General features: G+C 48.9%; 1 protein-coding gene across 8 annotated transcripts in view; it reads left to right on the top strand.

Moving 5' to 3' along the window:
* Positions 1-19,467, top strand: part of PHACTR4 (phosphatase and actin regulator 4) — a 69,632-nt gene that overhangs the window by 23,165 nt on the left and 27,000 nt on the right. For 2 of the 8 annotated variants that reach the window (XM_030464453.1, XM_030464461.1), the window contains exon 3: positions 1,859-1,959. The exons of 5 other annotated variants lie outside the window; for them this stretch is intronic. In XM_030464453.1, the coding sequence (XP_030320313.1) occupies positions 1,869-1,959 (91 nt within the window). In that variant the 5' untranslated portion in view covers positions 1,859-1,868. Of the gene's footprint in view, positions 1-1,462; positions 1,534-1,858; positions 1,960-19,467 lie in introns of all 8 variants that reach the window. One more of the 8 variants, XM_030464462.1, reaches the window with a different exon arrangement.

Below are 19,467 nucleotides of genomic sequence, written 5' to 3'. Positions count from 1 at the left end.
CCTCTGTGGACCCTGTGGTACAAGGCTATTGGATATCCCAAGCTCTTGAAAGCAAAGAACATCCTCTTTATACTAGGTAGGAGGCACTGAACAAGGCAGGGGGCAATCCCTAAAGATGGATCAGCTCATGGGAGCTCCTGACTTCTCTTTCTGGGTTGATTTCTCTAGGTTGCTCTGTCTTGCAGAAGGTGGAGGATTTTTTTTTATTAAACACAATTTGGCTTTAAAACTCCTGCTTTAGGCTTTCCTGCTTGCCCTGAGGCAAACAGACTCATTGCTGGGAAGTTTTTCTCTCGTGGAAGGATATGATTGCAGCCAAACACTTGGAGATTGCTTTGAATGTGTTTTGATTTTCCATCTGTTTGCCTGAAGTGGTTGTGGAAGACAGGAGCTAAATGGCCATCTTTCCCTCCTGTTGGAATGAGATTTGCCCAGGAACTCTTGCCTGCACCATGGGAAGCCAATCTCCACCAAGCACATTGACCTCACATCTTGCAGACCAGAAATGTTCCAGTTGGTGCCTCCTCCCTGGTTGTGAAGTGCAATTTTGTGACCATAAATTGTATTTCCAGGTTATTCCCATGCAGCCATCCTTAAAACTGAGTCATCTGAAGGCCACTGTCTGACTTCATACAGTGCTGGGCAGTTGGAACCCAGTGGCCCAGTTGGCCCAGTTACCAGCCAAGTGGCCATGGATCAAAACTTCTGCTCATAAACCTGGTGGCAAGAACTGGTAGCCTGGGAGGTGCACATTTCACTGGTGGTGATTGCTTTCCCTTCTGGTTTGCTCATGGCAAACTCATCCCAAATGATGAATTTGGAAGGGGGAGGAGGGTGGATAAAGTGAGTGTGATGCTGGCAGCTGATGTGGGAGTGGTGGCCATGGAGGTGACAGCTCAACCCCAGGACAAAGCCCAGGGTGATTTTTTTTTTTAATATTTTTTTTTTCCATCTCTCCAGCCTGCAATAATGGGATGGCTTTGAGCAGCACAGAGCTCTGCTTCTTCACCAGCACTCAGCCTCTGCTGGGACTGCCAGCTCTGTCCATCTCCCAGAGCTTTTAGTCCCTTTTTTTTTGTTTGTTTGTTGTTTTAATGTGCAGTTTGAATTCCATGCTGTGGGTAGGTCACTGAGCTGGGTGCTTGGACCCTGTCGAGGTCACTGAAAGCTTTGACTCCTGGCATCAGCAGAGCTGGGATGTGAAAGACCTTATGTTCCCTTGGCATTTTTGCCAACTCCAGGAAAATTGATCTCCCCTTTCCCTCTGAACAAACTGAGCTGTGCAAGGTTGGGCTGGAAGAGCTGGACTTGATCTTTGCATGCCCAGGCACCCCCCACAGCTGGGTGTGAAGCTTCTTCCCCTCTTGCCTCCTCATCCTGGGAGCCAAGAGCCCCATATTAAAGGCAGAATAAGCAGATGGGTCTTTTCTTCTTATTTCCTTAAAATTACTTTGCTTTTAAGGAGGCTCATTCTCCAAGTGCTGCTAAGCTCAGGACTCCTGGGTTGTTCCTGGCACTGAGACTGGAGATGAGGTAAGGTGGAGCTGCCTGCAGGAGCTGAGCTGAAGTCCATGCCCTTTGTTCCCTCCAAGCCTGGTGCTTTTTGATGGATTGCTGTCCTTAACTGGTTGTTTATTAACTGCATCCCCACTGCTGCATGCCTGGCTTTTGGTTTTAACTGCATTGGCACCTGCTCAGAGTTGGTGTGCTTGGGATGGCCACTGGGACTGCCACAGTTGAAGCATAAATCCTTTTGTTTTTTTTTTAGCTGTCAGGCTTCAGTAGCCGTGGGTGAGGCAGCCCTCTCCTTGGCTGCCTGCCCTGGCTAATTAAAAATGAAATTTGCTGTTGTCTTCAGATTTTAATTCATGCTCATCCCTGAAGACCAATGGAAGCGTGGGCTCCAAGCAGCTGCAGTGAAGTTTCAGAGCTTGTCTCTACGTGGGTATTTTAGAACAGGTATGCAACTTCAGCTTTGCTTTCAACCCTTACCCTGGGTTGTTTTGTCAAGGGTAGAGAAAAGCAGAAACTTCTTGCAAGCTTTGGGAGCTGGGACTGTGGTGGAAGTAGCCACGTGTCAGCTCTCTGCAGTCATTTGGATGTGCTCAGGCAGCATCAGATGGCTTTATTTTCCACTTTCTGAGCTGGACTTCAGCAAAAGCAAATTCCTGCTCTGCAGGCTGTGCCTTTGTCAGTGACACTGTCTTCATGAGTGCATAAACTCAGCAGCTTGGGTAGCCTGGGGCTGAGTGCTGTGAAACCTGCTGGAGATGGAAGTTCTGGCATGGTGAGAGGGAACCTGCAAGGTTCTGTGGAGGAGCTGAGAGGTGGTGGCTTGTGCCTGGATGGAGGGACAGTGCTGCCCCTGAGTTGTCACTGGAGGAATTAATTAAATCTAAATCCACAAGTGCTGCCAGGCTAAAATTCCCTCCTTCCCAAGGTCTCACCTACACAGGTGATCTACTGGAAGGAAATGTCCCTGGAATGCCTTTCCCCTCTCCAGATCCTTCCTGTGATGCAGCTGAAGGATCTCACTCCATTTTTGGAGCTTGTTTCCACTCTTCCATCTACTGCCCAGACCCCCTCCCAAAAAAGATCACTCCCATCTTAGCATGATGGGAGCCATGGCTTGGGATTGTCCTCAGATCTCCCCCATTTCATCTGCTTCTGAGTCTTCAGATCCTAAAAAGCAAAATACTGAGGAAGTTGGAGCTTTGAGCTTGGCAAGGCTCACCTTGTGCCTCCCATTCCTTGAAAGCTGTGGTGTTGGTACAGGTACAGCAGGGCTGCACTTCACTTCCCAGCTCATTTTGGAGTTAATTATTGCTGGAGAGGTGTGGGGAGGCAGCAGGGCAATCAGTGCCTTTCTTCATGGGAAGTGGTTGCTCTTGGGTCCTCTGACCTCCTCTTGGCAGTGGCTGCTTGGGGCTCCCTCTGCAGGTGTTGGGATGGGGACCTGTGGACATAGAATCATAGAATTAGCCGGGTTGGAAGGGACCTCAGAGATCATCTAGTCCAACCCTTGACCCACCGGAGCAGTTGCTAGACCATGGCACTGAGTGCCACATCCAGTCTTTTTTTAAATGTCTCCAGGGACGGAGAATCTACCACCTCACCGGGCAGTCCATTCCATAGCCTGATCACCCTCTCCGTGAAGAAATTCTTTCTAATATCTAACCTAAACCTCCCCTGGCACAACTTAAGACTGTGTCCTCTTGTCTTGTTGAAGGTCGTCTGTGAAAAGAGTCCAGTTCCCACCTCGCTACAGCCTCCTTTCAGGTAGTTGTAGACAGCAATGAGGTCTCCCCTGAGCCTCCTCTTCTTCAGGCTGAACAGCCCCAGCTCTCTCAGCCTCTCCTCATAGGGCCTGTGCTCGAGTCCCTTCACCAGCCTGGTTGCCCTCCTTTGGACCTGTTCCAGGACCTCTACATCCTTCTTAAACTGAGGGGCCCAGAACTGGACACAGGACTCAAGCTGTGGCCTCACCAGCGCTGAGTACAGGGGAAGAATCCCTTCCCTGGACCTGCTGGTGACGCTGTTTGACATCTCTGGGGGACATTTGGGGAATATTTTGGGAATTGAGTTGAGCAGCAGCCTTTGCACACCTGGGCTCTGCCCCAAAGCTTTGGTACAGATTTGATGGATGCTTAAAGAACTTTCTGCAGTTCTTTCTTTATTCAAGACTGACTTTCATCCCCTTTGACTTTCATCCCCTTTATCTCCTGCTGTGCTACTTTCTTCCCAATTCTTTTCCTGCTAAAAATAGGAAACACTCTTCAAGTCCTTAACCTTTGTGCAAACAAAGAAGTCATTTGCTTCAGCATCTAGGCTGACTTCTGGGCTCCATGCCTCATAAGGAAACCAGTGTGATAGGAATCTGCTGCTTTTGGAGCCTTGGACTCCAAATATAGTCTGAGTAGAGGAAACAGCTAGAAATGTGAGTATTTCTCATGCCACCAGCTCTGCTACTTACTCCTGGCTACCCAGTTCCCATTTTTATCCCTAAAAATCAGAGCAATACCTTGAGGATGCTCAGAGGTTCACAACCATTATGGGAGTGAGTGTATGGCCATAACCTGCCAGAGGGAAGAGGATTTTTACATCCCCTCTGGTTCTAAATGTGTCTTTAGCAGTGATACCTTTCAGTACAGCATCCATTGCTTCCAGCTTCTTAGCAGCCCTGTGGTCTGAAAGGAAGGAAGTTTGGGATCAAAACCACATCATCAACCTGTTCCAGGCTTAGATTGTCCAAGCAGGTTCTGGCATTGGTGCCTTTTAAAAAAGAGGAATACTGCTCAGAAGGGATGTGGGTGCTATGGTTAAGGCTCAGTGACCATCACCTGTCCCAGGTCAAGGATATGATTGCAACCAAACACTTGGAGATTGCTTTGAGTGTCTTTTTATTTTCCATCTCTTTGCCTCAAGTGGCTGTGGAAGACAGGAGCTAAATGGGCATCTTTCCCTCCTCTTGAAATTAGATTTTGCCCAGAAGTGATTACTGTAATCACTGGCTTCCATCAGCTGGCTGCCTTGGGACCTGAGAAGAACACTTTGGGCTGAAAAGGATTTGAAAAGAACACTTTGGGACCTGAAAGGGATCTGAGAAGAACACTGGGATCAAAAAGGATCTGAAAAGAACACTTTGCTTTCCTAGGGCTGCTCTTTGGGATCCCTCTTCTCAGGACCTCTCCCCACTGCTCTTTCCCCAAGCCAAATGCAAGCAGAACACTACAGCTGTGCAAAGTCTGTCCTGAGAAAACCAAACCTGCTCAGGAAACCCAATTTTCTGCTTCAAAGGTGCCTGCCAAGTGACTTTCTTCTCTCTGTTCCCTTCCTTAGGGAGCCTTTTGTGTGCAGGAGCTTCAAGGATGTAAACTTCTGCTGGGAGGTGAGGGTGAACCTGAGGAGGGAGGTGATGAGTCCCATCTGGTGCCTCTGGTGTGGATCAGAGGCTGGGGGCAGAGCCAAGGACTTTTTTTAGGATCACAGCTGCCAGGTGGAGCTGCCTGCATGGGGAGAAGTTCTCCAGGGCTCCTCCTGATGGTGGCTGCCCCAGGGTGTCAGGGGTGAGGAGGAAATCTCTGCTGCTTGATGCCTCCTGTCCCTCAGCAAGGCTTCAGAGCTCCTGGACACTCATCCTGGTACCATGGGGAATGCACTGCAAAAAGGGAAAGGGTCCAAGAAGGGTCAGGAAGGGAGAGGGTGAGGTGGAGGGCACTTGGGTTTATTCTTTGCACTTGAAGAACTTGGCTGAAAGGCCAAGGGCTGCTTCACTTTGCTGCTGGGGCTCAGGATGGGTGGGAAAACTCTTCTGGTGGCTGAAGTTGGAACTGGAAATCAGCTCCTGCCAGGACAGGCACCTCTCTGAGCAGGCAGCTTTGGAGACAACTTGTCAAATGTTGACTTTAGGGTTGAACTGAAGTGTTTTGATGCTGTGGTTCTTAGTTTGAACAGAGCTGCTGGAGGTGGCATTTGTTATTCTCTGGTTTTGTTCTGCACTCAGACAAAGAGTGGGGAAGCACTTCCCTGCCAAACAGCTCTGAAAGCTGCTGGAGATGAGCAGAATGAGGCAGTGGAAACCTCTTGATATCTGCTTGAGAACAAAAGGACAAATTTTTCATTCCAGGAAAACACAAAAGCTGTGAGGCCCCTCCTGAGGTCCCATGGAATTGCTTGGTGCAGTATTGCAGAGGGTCCTGAGTGGTCAAGGGGCTGAGATGAAACCTTTAGTTCCAGCTGATGTGTGATAATTTCCCAGCAGACAGAAAGGCAAAATCCTGCTGCTCCTTAGATTTACCAGAGGCTTGAACTTGAGCTTGGTGGAGACTGTTTGGTTTTTAAACAAGGTGCAGCACAGAGCCCTTACTGCTTACCTGTGGCAGCATTGTAATTAAATTGAGTGTACTTGAAGTTAGCAAAAATCACAGAATAATAAAATGGTTGAGTTGGAAAGGACCTTAAAGCCCCCCCAGTGCCACCCCTGCCATGGGCAGGGACACCTCCCCCAGCCCAGGGTGCCCCAAGCCCCATCCAACCTTGGACACTGCCAGGGATGGGGCAGCCACAGCTTCTGGGGGCACCCTGGGGCTCAGCACCCTCAAATTAAAGAATTTCTTCCTAGTGTCTCACCTAAATCTCCCCTCTTCAAACATTTCAGGACATTATCCTGACAGCCATTTGTTCTTAAGTTCGCAGTGGACATTTTCCTTTTTGGTGTAATTCAGGTGCTGGGTTTCTCAGGGTGTTTTTAAGGGGGTGCTAGTGCTGTTTCTTCTGCCTGCAAGTGATATTCAGCTCAGTCACCCATTCCATGTGGCACTGAAGAAAAGAAATCCCCAACAATCCCTCCCTAAACAAACCCCTCCTGATTTAAGCTAGGTGCCTGAACCCTTCCTGCCTTTCCTGCTGCTCTTCAAACCAAATGGTTTGCAGAGTTTTTATTTGCTGACCTGCCAGAGACCCCATATTTCCACACCACCTCATTTCAAGGGACTTTTTAAGGCTGGAAGTGGCCATGCAATCCCATGGCTCTACCTGGAGAAAAAGAGGTGAATTTGTCAGGTTTAGTGGCTCATCTGAGGATGTGCAGGGAATGAGATGCTCTGGGCTGGCTGGAGCAAAGGGGGTGATGTTGAGTGAGAAATGTTTGACCCACTGAAGTGCTTTGTGATGGGATTGAATGATCTTATTCCTTGTATTAAGAGATAAGAGCTTGTAGGACATGTAATCAATCCTCTGGATGATTCAGGCTGATTTGCTGGGAAATAATGAGTGTAGAGTTCTTGTTGTTCAATAAGTAGGACAGGGAGCAGCAGGCTCAGGTTTCCAGTTTTTATTTTCAACTTGTTGGCCCTTAAATTCACCTTGCTCTCTGTCTGGAACATTGCTGCCTGCAAATTCCACCAAGGGATTTTACTAGTTGATTTTATTGGGGTTGGAGGGGTGGGAAAAGAGCCAGCCTAAGAGCTGAAGTGGGTTTGGTGTAAATTAAGGGATTTTTTTTGGCATTATTGCTTTTCTTACTTCACACAGCAGTGATGTCTCCAGGCTGAATGGCAAACCTGGCTGCTCCAAAACCAAAATGCTGAATTTTCTCATGAAGTTTGCTGCTCCTGTGGGTTGGAAATAGCCTTGAGCTGAACCACTGGAGAACAAAGCTGGCTCTGGGCTGGTGCTGCAGTCCCCATGCAGTCACCTTGGTGTTGTCACTGCTGGCGTCACCACTTTATCTCTTCCTTTCTCATTTGTCTTGAAAAGAAGCCTGGCTCTGATTTTTTTTTTTGGAAAGTGTCTTTTTGTCTCCACTTGAATGCACCAAGAAACCAGAGCTCTGGGAGTGCCTTGGTTTGGGGGTTTTGGTGATGGTGGTGGGGTTTGTGTGTGTGTGGTTTTTTGGGTTGGTTTTTTTTTGTTGTTGTTGTTTTAGTTGGTTGGTTTGGTTTTTTTGTTTGGTTTGGGTTGGGTTGGGTTTTTTTTTGCAGGTTGGACAGATCTGGCTGTGAGGGATGTGTGAGAACCAGGACTTTGTCAGAACTTTGTTCTCCATCCCAGCCTGGGTCTGTCTTGCACAGATTTTCAGATTTCTGAAGGACTGAACTGCCTGGGTTCTGATAAATTCATATTCCCATGGGCATTAAAAACAACAGAGCCCAATTCTGCCCAGGAGCAGCTGAGGGCCCTGGGGGTGCTGATCCTGGAGCAGAGGAAGCTGAGGGGAGACCTTGTGTCTCTCTGCAACCCCCTGAGAGGAGGTTGGAGCCAGGGGGGGGTCGGGCTCTGCTCCCAAGGAACAAGGGATGGGACAAGAGGAACTTTGGGCACAACTCAAGTTGTGCCAGGGGAGGTTTAGGTTGGAGCTGGGGAAGAATTTCTCCCTGGAAAGGGTTGTCAGGGCCTGGCCCAGGCTGCCCAGGGCAGGGCTGGAGTCCCCATCATCCCTGGAGGGGTTTCAGAGAAACCCCTGGAGATGTGGGGATGAGGGACATGGGGTGGGGGTGGCCTTGGTCAGCACTGGGGTCATGGTTGGACTTGAGGATCTTGAAGGGCTTTCCCAGCCTGTGGGATTCTGTGGTGGAGTCCCCACCATCCCTGAAAGGGTTTCAGAGCCCTGGGGATGTGGAGATGAGGGACATGGGGTGGGGGTGGCCTGGTCAGAGCTGGGGGAAGGGTTGGACTGGGTGATCCTAAAGGGCTTTTCCAACCAATGACTCCAGGATAGGAACAATTTGGGGGTTTAATTGCATCTGATAGGAGGTCCATTTGGTGCCTGCTCTGAGAGGAACCCAACCCCACTCTCCCCTGGGACTGGAGATGCTGTTTCTGCTCCTGTCACCAGAGGCAAACCCCAAGATGCCTCCTGCTCCCTGGGCAGCAGTGGCCACCTGAGGGCAGGAACTCTGTGGGAGCTCTGGCTGAGCAGGGAGGAAAAGCCCCGGGAAGTGGTGGAGTCCCCATCTCTGGAGGGGTTCAGAACCCGTGGGGATGTGGCACTTGGTGGCATTGGCAGTGCTGGGGTGCTGGTTGGACTGGCTGATCTCTAAGGTCTTTTCCAAGCCAAATGCTTCCATGTTTCTAATATTTGTAAGAGTTTGTAGTCTTTTTAAGAGTCTCTAATATTTTTAAGAGTTACTAAAGATTTCTTGGTAACTTGAGTTGGTTGCTCTCTGCTCCAAGCTCTGCAGACTCAGCATCTCTGAGCCCATCTTAGGGCCAGCTCAGGTGAAGCTTTGTCCCCTGGTGTCACCCACCTCTTGGGTCCCTTGCAGCATCTTCCATTCCAGCCCAGCTCCTCCCTCAGACAGGAGTGGCTGACACACCGGAAGGCCGTGCGGCCATTCAGAGAGACTTAGACAGGCTAGAGAGTTGGGCAGAGAGAAACATGATGAAGTTCAACAAGGGGAAGTGTAGAGTTTTGCATTTGGGGAAGAACAACACGATGTCCCAGTATAGGTTGGGGGCTGACCTGCTGGAGAGCAGTGTAGGTGAAAGAGACCTGGGGGTCCTGGTAGACAAGAGGATGACCATGAGCCAGCAATGTGCCCTTGTGGCCAAGAAGGCCAATGGCATCCTGGGGTGCATTAGGAAGGGTGTGGTTAGTAGGTCAAGAGAGGTTCTCCTCCCCCTCTATTCTGCATTGGTGAGGCCACACCTGGAGTATTGTGTCCAGTTCTGGGCCCCTCAGTTCAAGAAGGACAGGGAAGTGCTTGAAAGAGTCCAGCGCAGAGCTACGAAGATGATTAAGGGAGTGGAACATCTCCCTTATGAGGAAAGGCTGAGGGAGCTGGGTCTCTTTAGTTTGGAGAAAAGGAGACTGAGGGGTGACCTCATCAATGTGTTCAAATATGTAAGGAGCGAGTGTCAGGGAGATGGAGTTAGGCTTTTCTCAGTGATTACCAGTGATAGGACAAGGGGTAATGGGTGTAAATTGGAGCATAGGAGGTTCAAGTTGAATATTCGAAAAAATTTTTTTACTGTAAGGGTGACAGAGCCCTGGAACAGGCTGCCCAGGGGGGTCGTGGAGTCTCCTTCACTGGAGACATTCAAAACCCGCTTGGACACGTTCCTGCGCGATGTACTCTAGGTGGCCCTGCTCTGGCAGGGGGGGTTGGACTAGATGATCTTTCGAGGTCCCTTCCAACCCCTAGGATTCTGTGATTCTGTGATTCTGTGATTCTATGATCCCTGCTGCCAGCCTGGCAGGGACAGGAATAATGACAAATTGTCCTCAAATCTGCCAGAAATTCTGGGATTCTGGGAAATCTGTGCCCCAGGCAGCCCCTGCTTGGGTGGGTGGGGGGTCCAATCCTTGGTGCGAGGTGAGCAAACTCCTCCTGGGGGTGTTCTCCCTCCAGAGGGTCCTCACATCCCCCACACCTTTTTGTCCCCAAACCATGGGGACACCTCGGGTGCGATACTGAGTGCGGCCACCAGAGGGCAAGCGGGACCCGAGGAGAAGCTTTGGGGGGGGGGGGACCCCGACCCATAAACCTGGGGGGGTCCCCTGGGGGTGATGTCCCCTGGGGGGGGTCCCCTGGGGTGTTTGGAAGGGGAGAGCATGGAGCAGAGGTTCGAGGTGTCACCCAAGGTGCCCCAGATGTGACATGAGGGGGAATGGGGGGGGCTCGGCAGCACATGAAGTGATGTGCAAAAGCCTCTCCCTGTTCCTGAAAAGGGGGAATTTATTTTAAAAAGGTGGAATTTAATAAAGAAATCTGGTGTTTAATCCAGAAAATGGGCGAAGTTTAATCTAAAAAAGGTGGAGTTTATTAAAAAAAAGGTGGAATTTATTCAAAGAGGTGGAATTTAATTCAGAAAATAAAAAAAAAAAAACCAAAAAACCTAGTAGGATTTAGTCCAGAAAGGGGCATTCAATCCAAAAAAAGATGGGATTTAGTAAAAGCAGGTGGAATTAAATAAAACAAAAAAGTAGAATTTAATCTGAAGAGGTGGAATTTAATCCAAAAAAGTGGAATTTAATGCAGGAAATGTGGATTTTAATCCAGGGGGAGGTGGCATTCAGAGGTGGCACCATTAAGAGGACTCTCCCCAACCTCTGGAATGGTTTTCCTTGAAATTCAACCCAAATGTTGAACCTCTCCTGACCCTTTTGATCTTCACATGAAGTCCTGGCGATTTCAGGAAAGCAAACCCCATCCCTCCCTGGAGAAGAGGCAGCAATTTGGCTCTGCTCCCCAAACCTTGTGCCTTCCAGGGGTTAAATTACATTTTGCTTCGGGAAGGAAAAGTCTGAAAGTAATTCCTGTAGGATGGTGGTGGGAATGAGTGGAAACTGGGTCTTTTGGGGGGGGAATCCCCTCTGGAATCACTGACCCTGGGGCTTTAGGAGTTGTTTCTGCAATGATTAGGCTGAGATGCTGTAGAACATGAGGTTAATCCTGTTATCTTGCAAATATTGAGCAAACTGCTTGCTCTGGATAACTCTAATGGGATTAGAGCAGTCTGGCATCCTCAACATTCCCTATCTCCTCAGGGCTTTTTTTTTCTTTTCCTCTTCAGGACAAAGTGTTACTCAGAGTTAATTTGGGAGGTGGTGTCTCAGTTACTGTTTTCTAGTACTGCTGAATTGTATTTTAATTTTTGGTTTTAAATGAAAAACTGGGTTTGCTAAGGAGCACCCTGGTGCCTTCTGAAGCCATTCACTCCTCCACAGCAAGGATCCCCTGGGCCCATCCCTAAATAAGTGTTTAGGAAAAGAAGAGCAAGGACAAGTATAAAAGGAGCCTTCCCTTCGTCATGTCTTCCTGGCATCAGGAATCTGCACTGGAGTGAGTTCCTGTGCTGGAGACTTGTTCCTGAGCCATCATGTTTGTGGGATATAATCAGTTCTGGGTTGAAAGCTTCATTTTGCATCCCTGATAGCCTGCGACAATTATTCTAAAGAAAAGAAAGTGGTAGGGATTTTTCTGGGGGTCATCTTGAGTTTGGTTAGGAACTGGCTGAAGGGCCCGGCCCAGAGAGTGGTGCTGAACGGGGCGGCATCAAAATGGCGGCTGTGGTGTCCCCCAGGGATCAGTGTTGGGCCCAGTGCTGTTCAGTATCTTTATTGATGATTTAGATGAGGGGATTGAGTCCATCATCAGCAAATTCACAGATGACACCAAGCTGGGGGGAGTGTGGATCAGCTGGAAGGCAGGAGGGCTCTGCAGAGGGACCTGGAGAGACTGGAGAGTTGGGATGATCCCAACGTGGCCAGCAGGTCCAGGGAAGGGATTCTGCCCCTGTGCTCAGCTCTGGGGAGGCCACAGCTTGAGTCCTGTGTCCAGTTCTGGGCCCCTCAGCTCAGGAAGGAGATTGAGGTGCTGGAGCAGGTCCAGAGAAGAGCAAGGAGGCTGTGAAGGGATCCAGCAGAATTCCTGTGAGGAAGGGCTGAGGGAGCTGGGGGTGTTGAGGCTGGAGAAGAGGAGGCTCAGGGGAGACCTCATCACTCTCTCCAACTCCCTGAAAGGAGGTTGGAGCCAGGGGGGGGTTGGGCTCTTTTCCCAGGCAACTCTCAGCAAGACAAGAGGGCAGGGTCTCAAGTTGTGCCAGGGGAGGTTTAGGTTGGAGATTAAAAAGAATTTCTTTCTGGAGAGGGTGATCAGGCATTGGAATGGGCTGCCCAGGGAAGGAGTGGATTCTCCGTGTCTGGAGATCTTTCCAAAGAGCCTGGATGTGGCACTGAGTGCCATGGGCTGGGAACTGCAGCAGGAGTGGATCAAGGGTTGGAGTCAATGATCTCTGAGGTCCCTTCCAACCCAGCCCATTCTAGGATTCTATGGTTCTATAACCAAACTGTGTAGGGGAGGAGGAAGAAAAGCCCTAACACAGGGTCATCCACTCAGGGATGTTCATTCCAGGTGGTATTCCTTTCCTATGGGCTTCCAGCCCCCCAGGTTCAGTGGCCACACGTTTAGGTAGGGTTTGCCCTGAGCTGGGACAATGATGCTGCAAGGACTTGGCTCCAGCAGGGCAAAATGTGGCCACTTCCAGGGCTGCACTTATGGAGAAAAATCAGACATCAGGTATTGTGCAAGAGGTAAAAATCTACCCCCTGGGGAGAATTAGAATTAAGTTTCCAAGTTAGGAAAAGCATTTTATTTTTTTTTTCTCTCTACTCCAAAGCCAGAGGCTCAATTAACAATAAACCAGACCTCTTCCTTTCACCATCACTGGAGTACAGAAGGGATTTCCACAACACCCACTAAAAGCAGATGTTTCTGTGCCAAACCAGGAATTTCTGTAAATATGAGGAAGTTCCATGGTCAGTCAGCTTTTATCTTCCAAGCTTTGATTCTTTGGGGTATATAATTTTATTTTTTTTTTTAAGGTTGAGCTGAAGCTCATTAAGAACTGCAGATTTTTTTTGTCAGGTTTTATTATTTTTTTTTTCTAGTCCCTTGATGAAGGAGAGAATTGGTCCCAACAGAAAGGAGCCTCAGCTTTGCTCATGACTCAGCACCAAAGAAGGTGGTAAGAAGAGGTGGGATGATGTAGCCAAGGGGCCACCAAGGATTTTGGACCAGGTAGGGGTTCAGTTAAAGTGGGGGCAGCAGGCTGATAATTGATTTAGGTGGCTTCCTTCTACCCTGTCATTTCAGGGACCTTGGGGAAAGTCTGGAGGTGGCATTTGTCCAGCAAGGGAGCTGAGTTCCTTCTGCAGGTTTGTCTGGATAGGATTCCAGCAGGAGAACAAATGAGGGTAATGGAGAAATGCTTTCAAGTTGATGCTTACACACCCTAAATTTTGTGCACCAATTCAGATGCTTGCCCTAAGGTGTCCTTGCTGGAAATACTGCTTGAAAAAGGTTTCCTAGAGGCCTGGCTTTTGATGGAGCACATTGGAGCTGATAGGAGCCTCAGCTGTCTGAAGTTAATTGGGATGCACCTGATCTTCCCAGTGGCTTCTCCTTGGTTGTACCCTTCAAGATCATTCTTCCAGTGACCTGAAAACTCCTGAACTTGTGTCCTGGTGGTGTGTGCTAGGGATTTTCAGGTGGGAACTCTTGGCTGGACACCTCAGTTGGGTTTGCTACTTGCCTCTAGGAGCCTTCTCCCTCCTTGCAGAGACCTCTTGGAGCACTGGGATCTGTTGTAACCTCCTGGAGCTGTGGGATGGAGCTCTGGGGCTGCCTGATCTCTGCCAGAGGATACTTGGAGCCCCTATCTCCAGGTGTTTGTGTAGCTGTGAGTTTCACAAAGGCCACAGGGGCAGGAGGAAGGTGGATCCTGCTGCTCTGTCTGGCTTGGGGTTTCTCTGCCTTGGAAGTGGAGGTAGGGCTGGAGCTCAGAGCAGCCTTGAAGCTTGGTTGCTTACATACCTGAAATAGCTGTGTGCCACAAATTCCCTGCTGCAAAATGTGTCTGAGGAGGTGAGTCAATATTTGAGGAGCTCCCAGTGCTTAGCAGCAGGCAGCTGGGGGCATTTGAGCTTCCAAACCAACCCTGATGAGCTTCCAAAGCAGAGGTCCTGCTGGGCAAACATCTTCACTTGCAGAACCCCAGCCCTGGTTCAGTGCAGGCACTTTGCCTCTCATCTCTAGTGAGCCACACAGAGTCTGAGAAGACAGGAGGGGGATTTGATGGGTTCAGAAAGAGTTTTCAGCCTTTGGGGATGGTGCCACCTGGGCTGCTAAGCAAGGTCCCTGTTGGTGCTCCCCAAACGTGGGAGCAAGGGAGTGAGGGGGACTGTGGGGAAATGAGGGGCAATGATGGGGAATGAGGGGGAATGATGAGAAATGAGGGGGAATGATGGAAAATGAGGGTTCTGGGAATGAATGTGTGGAGGTTTGCATCTGTAAGAGAGGGGGGGGGAGCAGCTCTGGGAGAAAGAGCTTCTTCCAAGGTTACCTCCTGAGCTGTTGGTGTTATCTCATCTCTTGACATTTCCTTTCATTATCCACAAGGGCCTTGATGCTGTAAACAATTGCCATGGCATTGTCTCTGCTGCTCCTGTGAATCAACCTGATGTGTAAACAGCCCTTGGGTTGGGGAACCAGCTCTGTGCCTTATCTTGGGCCCTGAGCTACCTTCTTGCCATTGTCACCTCTGCTGTTTTTGTGCCTTGGTTGGGGGTGGCTCTGAACTTTCCTCTCTGCCACCATCCTGTCTGCACAAAAAAACCTTTTGGTGCTGGGCAAGAAGGTGGAGAAGCATCAGGGCAGGGATTTTAGGAGGAGCTGGAGGGGTTTACATCCAATTCTCCTATTTTGCTTTCAGCTCCTTTGGGCCTCCATCATTCCCCAGTTCAAAAGGGGTGAGGAAAGGGGGGGATGATTCACAACAAAACCCAAGCACTGCTTTCATCACAACAATCTCTTTTCCCCTGGCCTGTTTCAATCCTCACCACTGCTGGGAGACACCTTGGTGGTTGAGCAATAGCAAATCTGTAGAGTCAAGACTGAGGTTCACTCAATGTCTTGTTGATGGCTCTTGTCTGGGTGTGACCCCAGGTCTGGATGTGCCACTGTTTAGGGTGGTCCATGGTAGCTCTCTGAAAACATATTTGGCTTGATGAACTTCCTAAGCCTTATCTTGTTCCTGAAATAGAGAATAAAGCTTGTATCAACATGAATCAGAAAGTGGATAAACTGGAATGGTCCCTCTTGGAGCTGTCTTCTGGTATTGGGCAAATATTTATCCTCATTCTTTCAAAAGGCATTATTTGTGCAAGAGGCAGAGGTCAAACCTGTAATTACCTGGTGGATTCACTCTTGGTAGAAGTGGCTTGTAAAATACCCAGGGTGCTGGAAAGGAAGCTTTGAAACCCACTGCCTGGGTGTGAAGCTGAACTTGTGGTTTCAAATCTCCAGAGACTTTTCAGTTGATGGGAATGCAAGAAAAAGTCTTTTTCTTGCCCCAATTTTCATGCCTTGAGCCAACTCTCTCTGCCTGTGCTTTAAAGTTCCAAAGTGCAGCAGGGAATTTGGGGTTTCTCTTCCAAACCTATCTGCTGGAGATGATCAGAAGCTGAGCTTCTGTGCCAAACTTGCATTTTAATCAGGATTTTCCAGCCTGGGCAATAATTAAAGGCGAGCAGGTGCAGTGGGGATGTTGGGTGTTCTCCAAAAGCTGAACCAAGGCACTTTTGTAAGATTCCCTGGGCAGAGCCAAGAGAGTGAAGGATGGTAGGATGGCACTGGCTTTGGGAAGTCATTTAGGGGGGGGGGAAATATGACTTGAGCCTGAGGAGCTCTGGGTGTTGCAGGGTGATTTGCCTGCAATGAGCTTTGGGGTGCCAGAGGAAATCCTGAACTATTTTGCTGTGGTTTCATCCTGGGCTATGAAAAGTGAGTGCACTTGCAGAGATCTATTTATTTTATTTTTTAAACAAAGAAATCTTGCTGCCTTTCTTTTTCAGCTAGCAGGTGGCCAGAGATGCTCTCAGGGTTTGTCAGCCTGAAGGATTCAGAAGTAGGAAGAGAAATTTGGGATTGTGAATCTTTCCATGAATCAAAGCAGGGCTGCTAGCCTGCAGACCCTGAGCTGAGCATTTCAGTCTAGCTTGGAGAATTAAATCCTCTGCTCCTTCTTGAGGGTTAATTCCAGTTGAATCTGATTTTAGAGCTTTGACATTTACTGTTATTCTGGCTGTTAAGTTGCAGTCTCCAGTGTTGTGCTTAACAGAGCTTGTCCCAGCAGTTTTTAGGTGGCATAGACCAGAGAATTCTGCTCCATTTTGACCAGAATTTTATCTGGAAAACAAAAAAGCTGGAAAACCTTTGGTTTAGCCAGCAAGGCAGCCAACACAACCAGGGATGTGACTGTCCAGCTGCCCTGCTTCAGAGGAGCACTGAGTACTGGACCAGTCCTAACAGCACATCCCAGGCAGTGATTGGAAAGAAGGGATCTGTTTTTTTAATTTGGACTCAAGCTCTGTCAGTTTTGTCATTTTTTATCTCCTGTGTTTTGCTATGGGAAGCTTAAGGTGCTGGCAGTCTATAGGTTCTCCTCCAGGTATCTTGGGGTTTGTCTGTGGAAGAGGGTTAAACAACACTTAAGTTAAATGCTGTGCCTGTTTTGTTTGGGGTTTTTTTTTTTTCCCTAAACAATGGAATAATTGATGTCATTTTCTTCTCTCTGTTTTTGCTTAACGTGGCTCTAATAATATAGCTGGAAGTGGCAGATGGGTATCCTGCCTCCAAGTGTTTCACTGTTGGGAATATCTTGATGCCTGCTGCTTTGCTGGAATGTGGCCTGGATCTGTGCTGCCTTTGGCTCCTCATCAGCCTTTCTTTTCATGCTGCTTCAAGGTGCTCTAAAAAGCAGTTTGTCAGCTTTGGAGGTTCCCTGGCCTCAAGATGGCAGAGCCATGAATCACCACAGAGATCAAGTTAGCCAAGATGTGACTGAATCTTTAATTTTCTCCACATTACATTCCTGAGTGTTCCCTCACCAGCAAACAAGAAAATATTTGGCATTTGTTGTAATTACAGTGACTGAGGAGGAGGCACTGAGGATGAGATGGTGTCAGTGCTGGCTGGAAGCTGCCTCTCATTCAAAGGTGCTGGGAAAAAAGAGAACTGGGGGATGTTTTGCTCCTTTTGGACCCAAGACCTACTACACAATTTTCTTTCACCTGCTTCTTGGGACAATTCAGTGATTCCTTGTTCTCCAACCACCACGAAGCTTTCCAGGCCCACGTCCTCACCTTTTATTTCCCTTTCCTAAACCTGAGGCTGGATGTGCTGTCACTCCTCACTCCCCTCCTTGGCAGATGCTGCTGCTGAGCCCCCAGCAATGCTCTTCTTCCAGCTGTGCTCAACATCTGGGCTGCTGGGGGGCAGTGCCTGCTCCCCTTCCTTCCCCACCACCAGCACAGAGGTGGTGGCACCAGGAGAGTCCCTGGCGTGGTGGATCTGGTGCCCTTTGCTTCCTGAGATCCAGAAGCTGAGTAATTGGTGGGGACAAGGGGACTGGAATGCTGTGGGAAATAGGAGTTTCCCTCTTGGAAATGTCACAGGAAGCCCAGAGGAAATGATGGGGCTGAGGAGCAGTTACCTCACTTTTCTGTCTCATCCCAACCAGTGCCCTTTCCTTTGGAGGAGCACAGACCCTTCCACCATGTGATGCAAAAGCTGCCTTATAAATAAACCATTTTCCCATTTCCCCACCGGGCTCTGATTTTTAATTCCATGCAAGGAGAAAGGAAAAACGTCACCTTGCATTGGCTGCTGCCCTTTCAGACTCACTGCCCAGCTCCCTACCCTCTTGCTGCCCCTTGCTCTGCTGTCATATTTAATAACCCTTCCACATGCTCTTTTTTTGTTGGTTTTTTTTTTTTTTTTTTTTTTTTTTTGGAGCACAGCCCAGAACTGTTCATCTTTATAGGTAGCCAGAGCTGCTACATATATTATATATAATATAATTTTTCAGCTCTGCCAAAGCTGCTGAGCATTGCTAGCAAGCAGATGTTGGTGGAACACATCCAAAGTCGTGGTCCTCCTGGTTTGCTCTTCTGGAAATGGTACCACAGGCCTGTGGTGGAGTTGGACTTGATGATCCTGATGGGTCCCTTCCAACTCAGCAGCTTCTCTGATTCTGTGGGAGGACTTCAGGTGGATGCAAAGAAGGCAAAAGAGCTTTTTAGACATCCTGGAGCTGCTGCTGCTGCTGCCTCTTGCTGTTGGTCTCTAAAGGAAAACACCCAGTACCACTGGTTTGAACTCCACAGCTTGGGCTGCAGGGATGGGATAATGCAAGAATCCTGTTTCATGTTCCTACAGCTTGGATCGTGGAACTTCAGTGCCTGAGTCAGCCCTGATGGATGGGGAGTTCCAGCTCGGAGGGAGCTGAGCTGTGGGCACTTGGTGCCTTCAGGTCAGAGGAGCCAATCCTGGTGCTCATTAGGGCTTTCCTTGGACTTCTCAAGTGAAACAAGCCACAGGAATTCCTTTTCCCAATGGAGACAAACAGAGTGTTGGTGTCTGAGTGCTGGGGTTTTGATGGGCTTGGATGGAGAGGAAATGAAACTTCCAGAGGAAAGCAATGGACTCCACTTCTTGGGCGTTCCCTGCCTGGATCCGGTTGTCCTCTTGTTTTGTTTGAGTCAACTGACTCCTGAAATCCTGTAATGTTTTTCAGGGAAATGGGATTTGCTTAACAACGTTTTTAGGAGAAAATATTGAGGGGTGGAGGTGGGGGATACAATCAGCTGTATCCTTTTCTGAGCTCCCTGTAGGAAGCTTTTTGCTGTTCCCAGCTCTCAGGAAGCTCTTCACTTCTCCCTGAGGAGGAGAAGCTTTGCTCTGGTTTCTCCTGGCTGGGCACAGCTCAGTCAGATGGTTCTTCTCCATTAGTAGGGGAATTTGGGGCATTTGTTGACTGCCCTTGTTTTCTCAGCCCTCCTCTAGCAGTGGTTTTCTCCTTTCTATCCCAAAGAGGAGAGCGTTGTGGCTGAGACATCCCAAAGGATCAGAGAATCCCAAAAAGAAGGAGTTGGAAGGGACCTCAGAACATCAGCAAGTCCAACCCCCTGGATCCCAGGAGCTCACCCAGGGACTCATCCAGGAGGGGGTTGAATGAAGGAGACTTCACAACCTCCAGTGCTGGAAGGATGTTTGAAATCCAGAGCCAGGATGCACATTTCTTCCTCATTGCTCCTTCAGCACCAAAATCCTGAGTTTCAGAGGTCAATATTAATGCTCCTGCTACAAACTTAAAGGCAAATGCCCTTGCACTTGACACCAGAGCCTAGGTAACTGTTTACCTGCTCTTGGACTGTGGCCATGGGGGATTTAAATGAGTTCATTTACATCTCTCTCATGGAAATTTGGGCTCATGTTTCAGTAATGCAGAAATCAGGGCTTGGGCAGATGATTTTGCAGCTCTGGGTCATCTGCACTGCAGCAGAGCTTCTGCACTCTTAATTCACAGCAATAGAAAATGCAATGGCTTTCACCTCCTTGGAAGTCTGGATGCAGTGCTGAGCATTCTGTAACCTTCCCAGATCCAGGGATATTTTTTCCAGAC

Source organism: Calypte anna, chromosome 23, assembly GCF_003957555.1.
Source record: "Calypte anna isolate BGI_N300 chromosome 23, bCalAnn1_v1.p, whole genome shotgun sequence".
NCBI classification, from domain to species: Eukaryota; Metazoa; Chordata; class Aves; order Apodiformes; family Trochilidae; genus Calypte; species Calypte anna.
The sequence above is the reverse complement of the archived record's forward strand: the minus strand, read 5'-3'. Positions and strand labels throughout refer to the sequence as shown.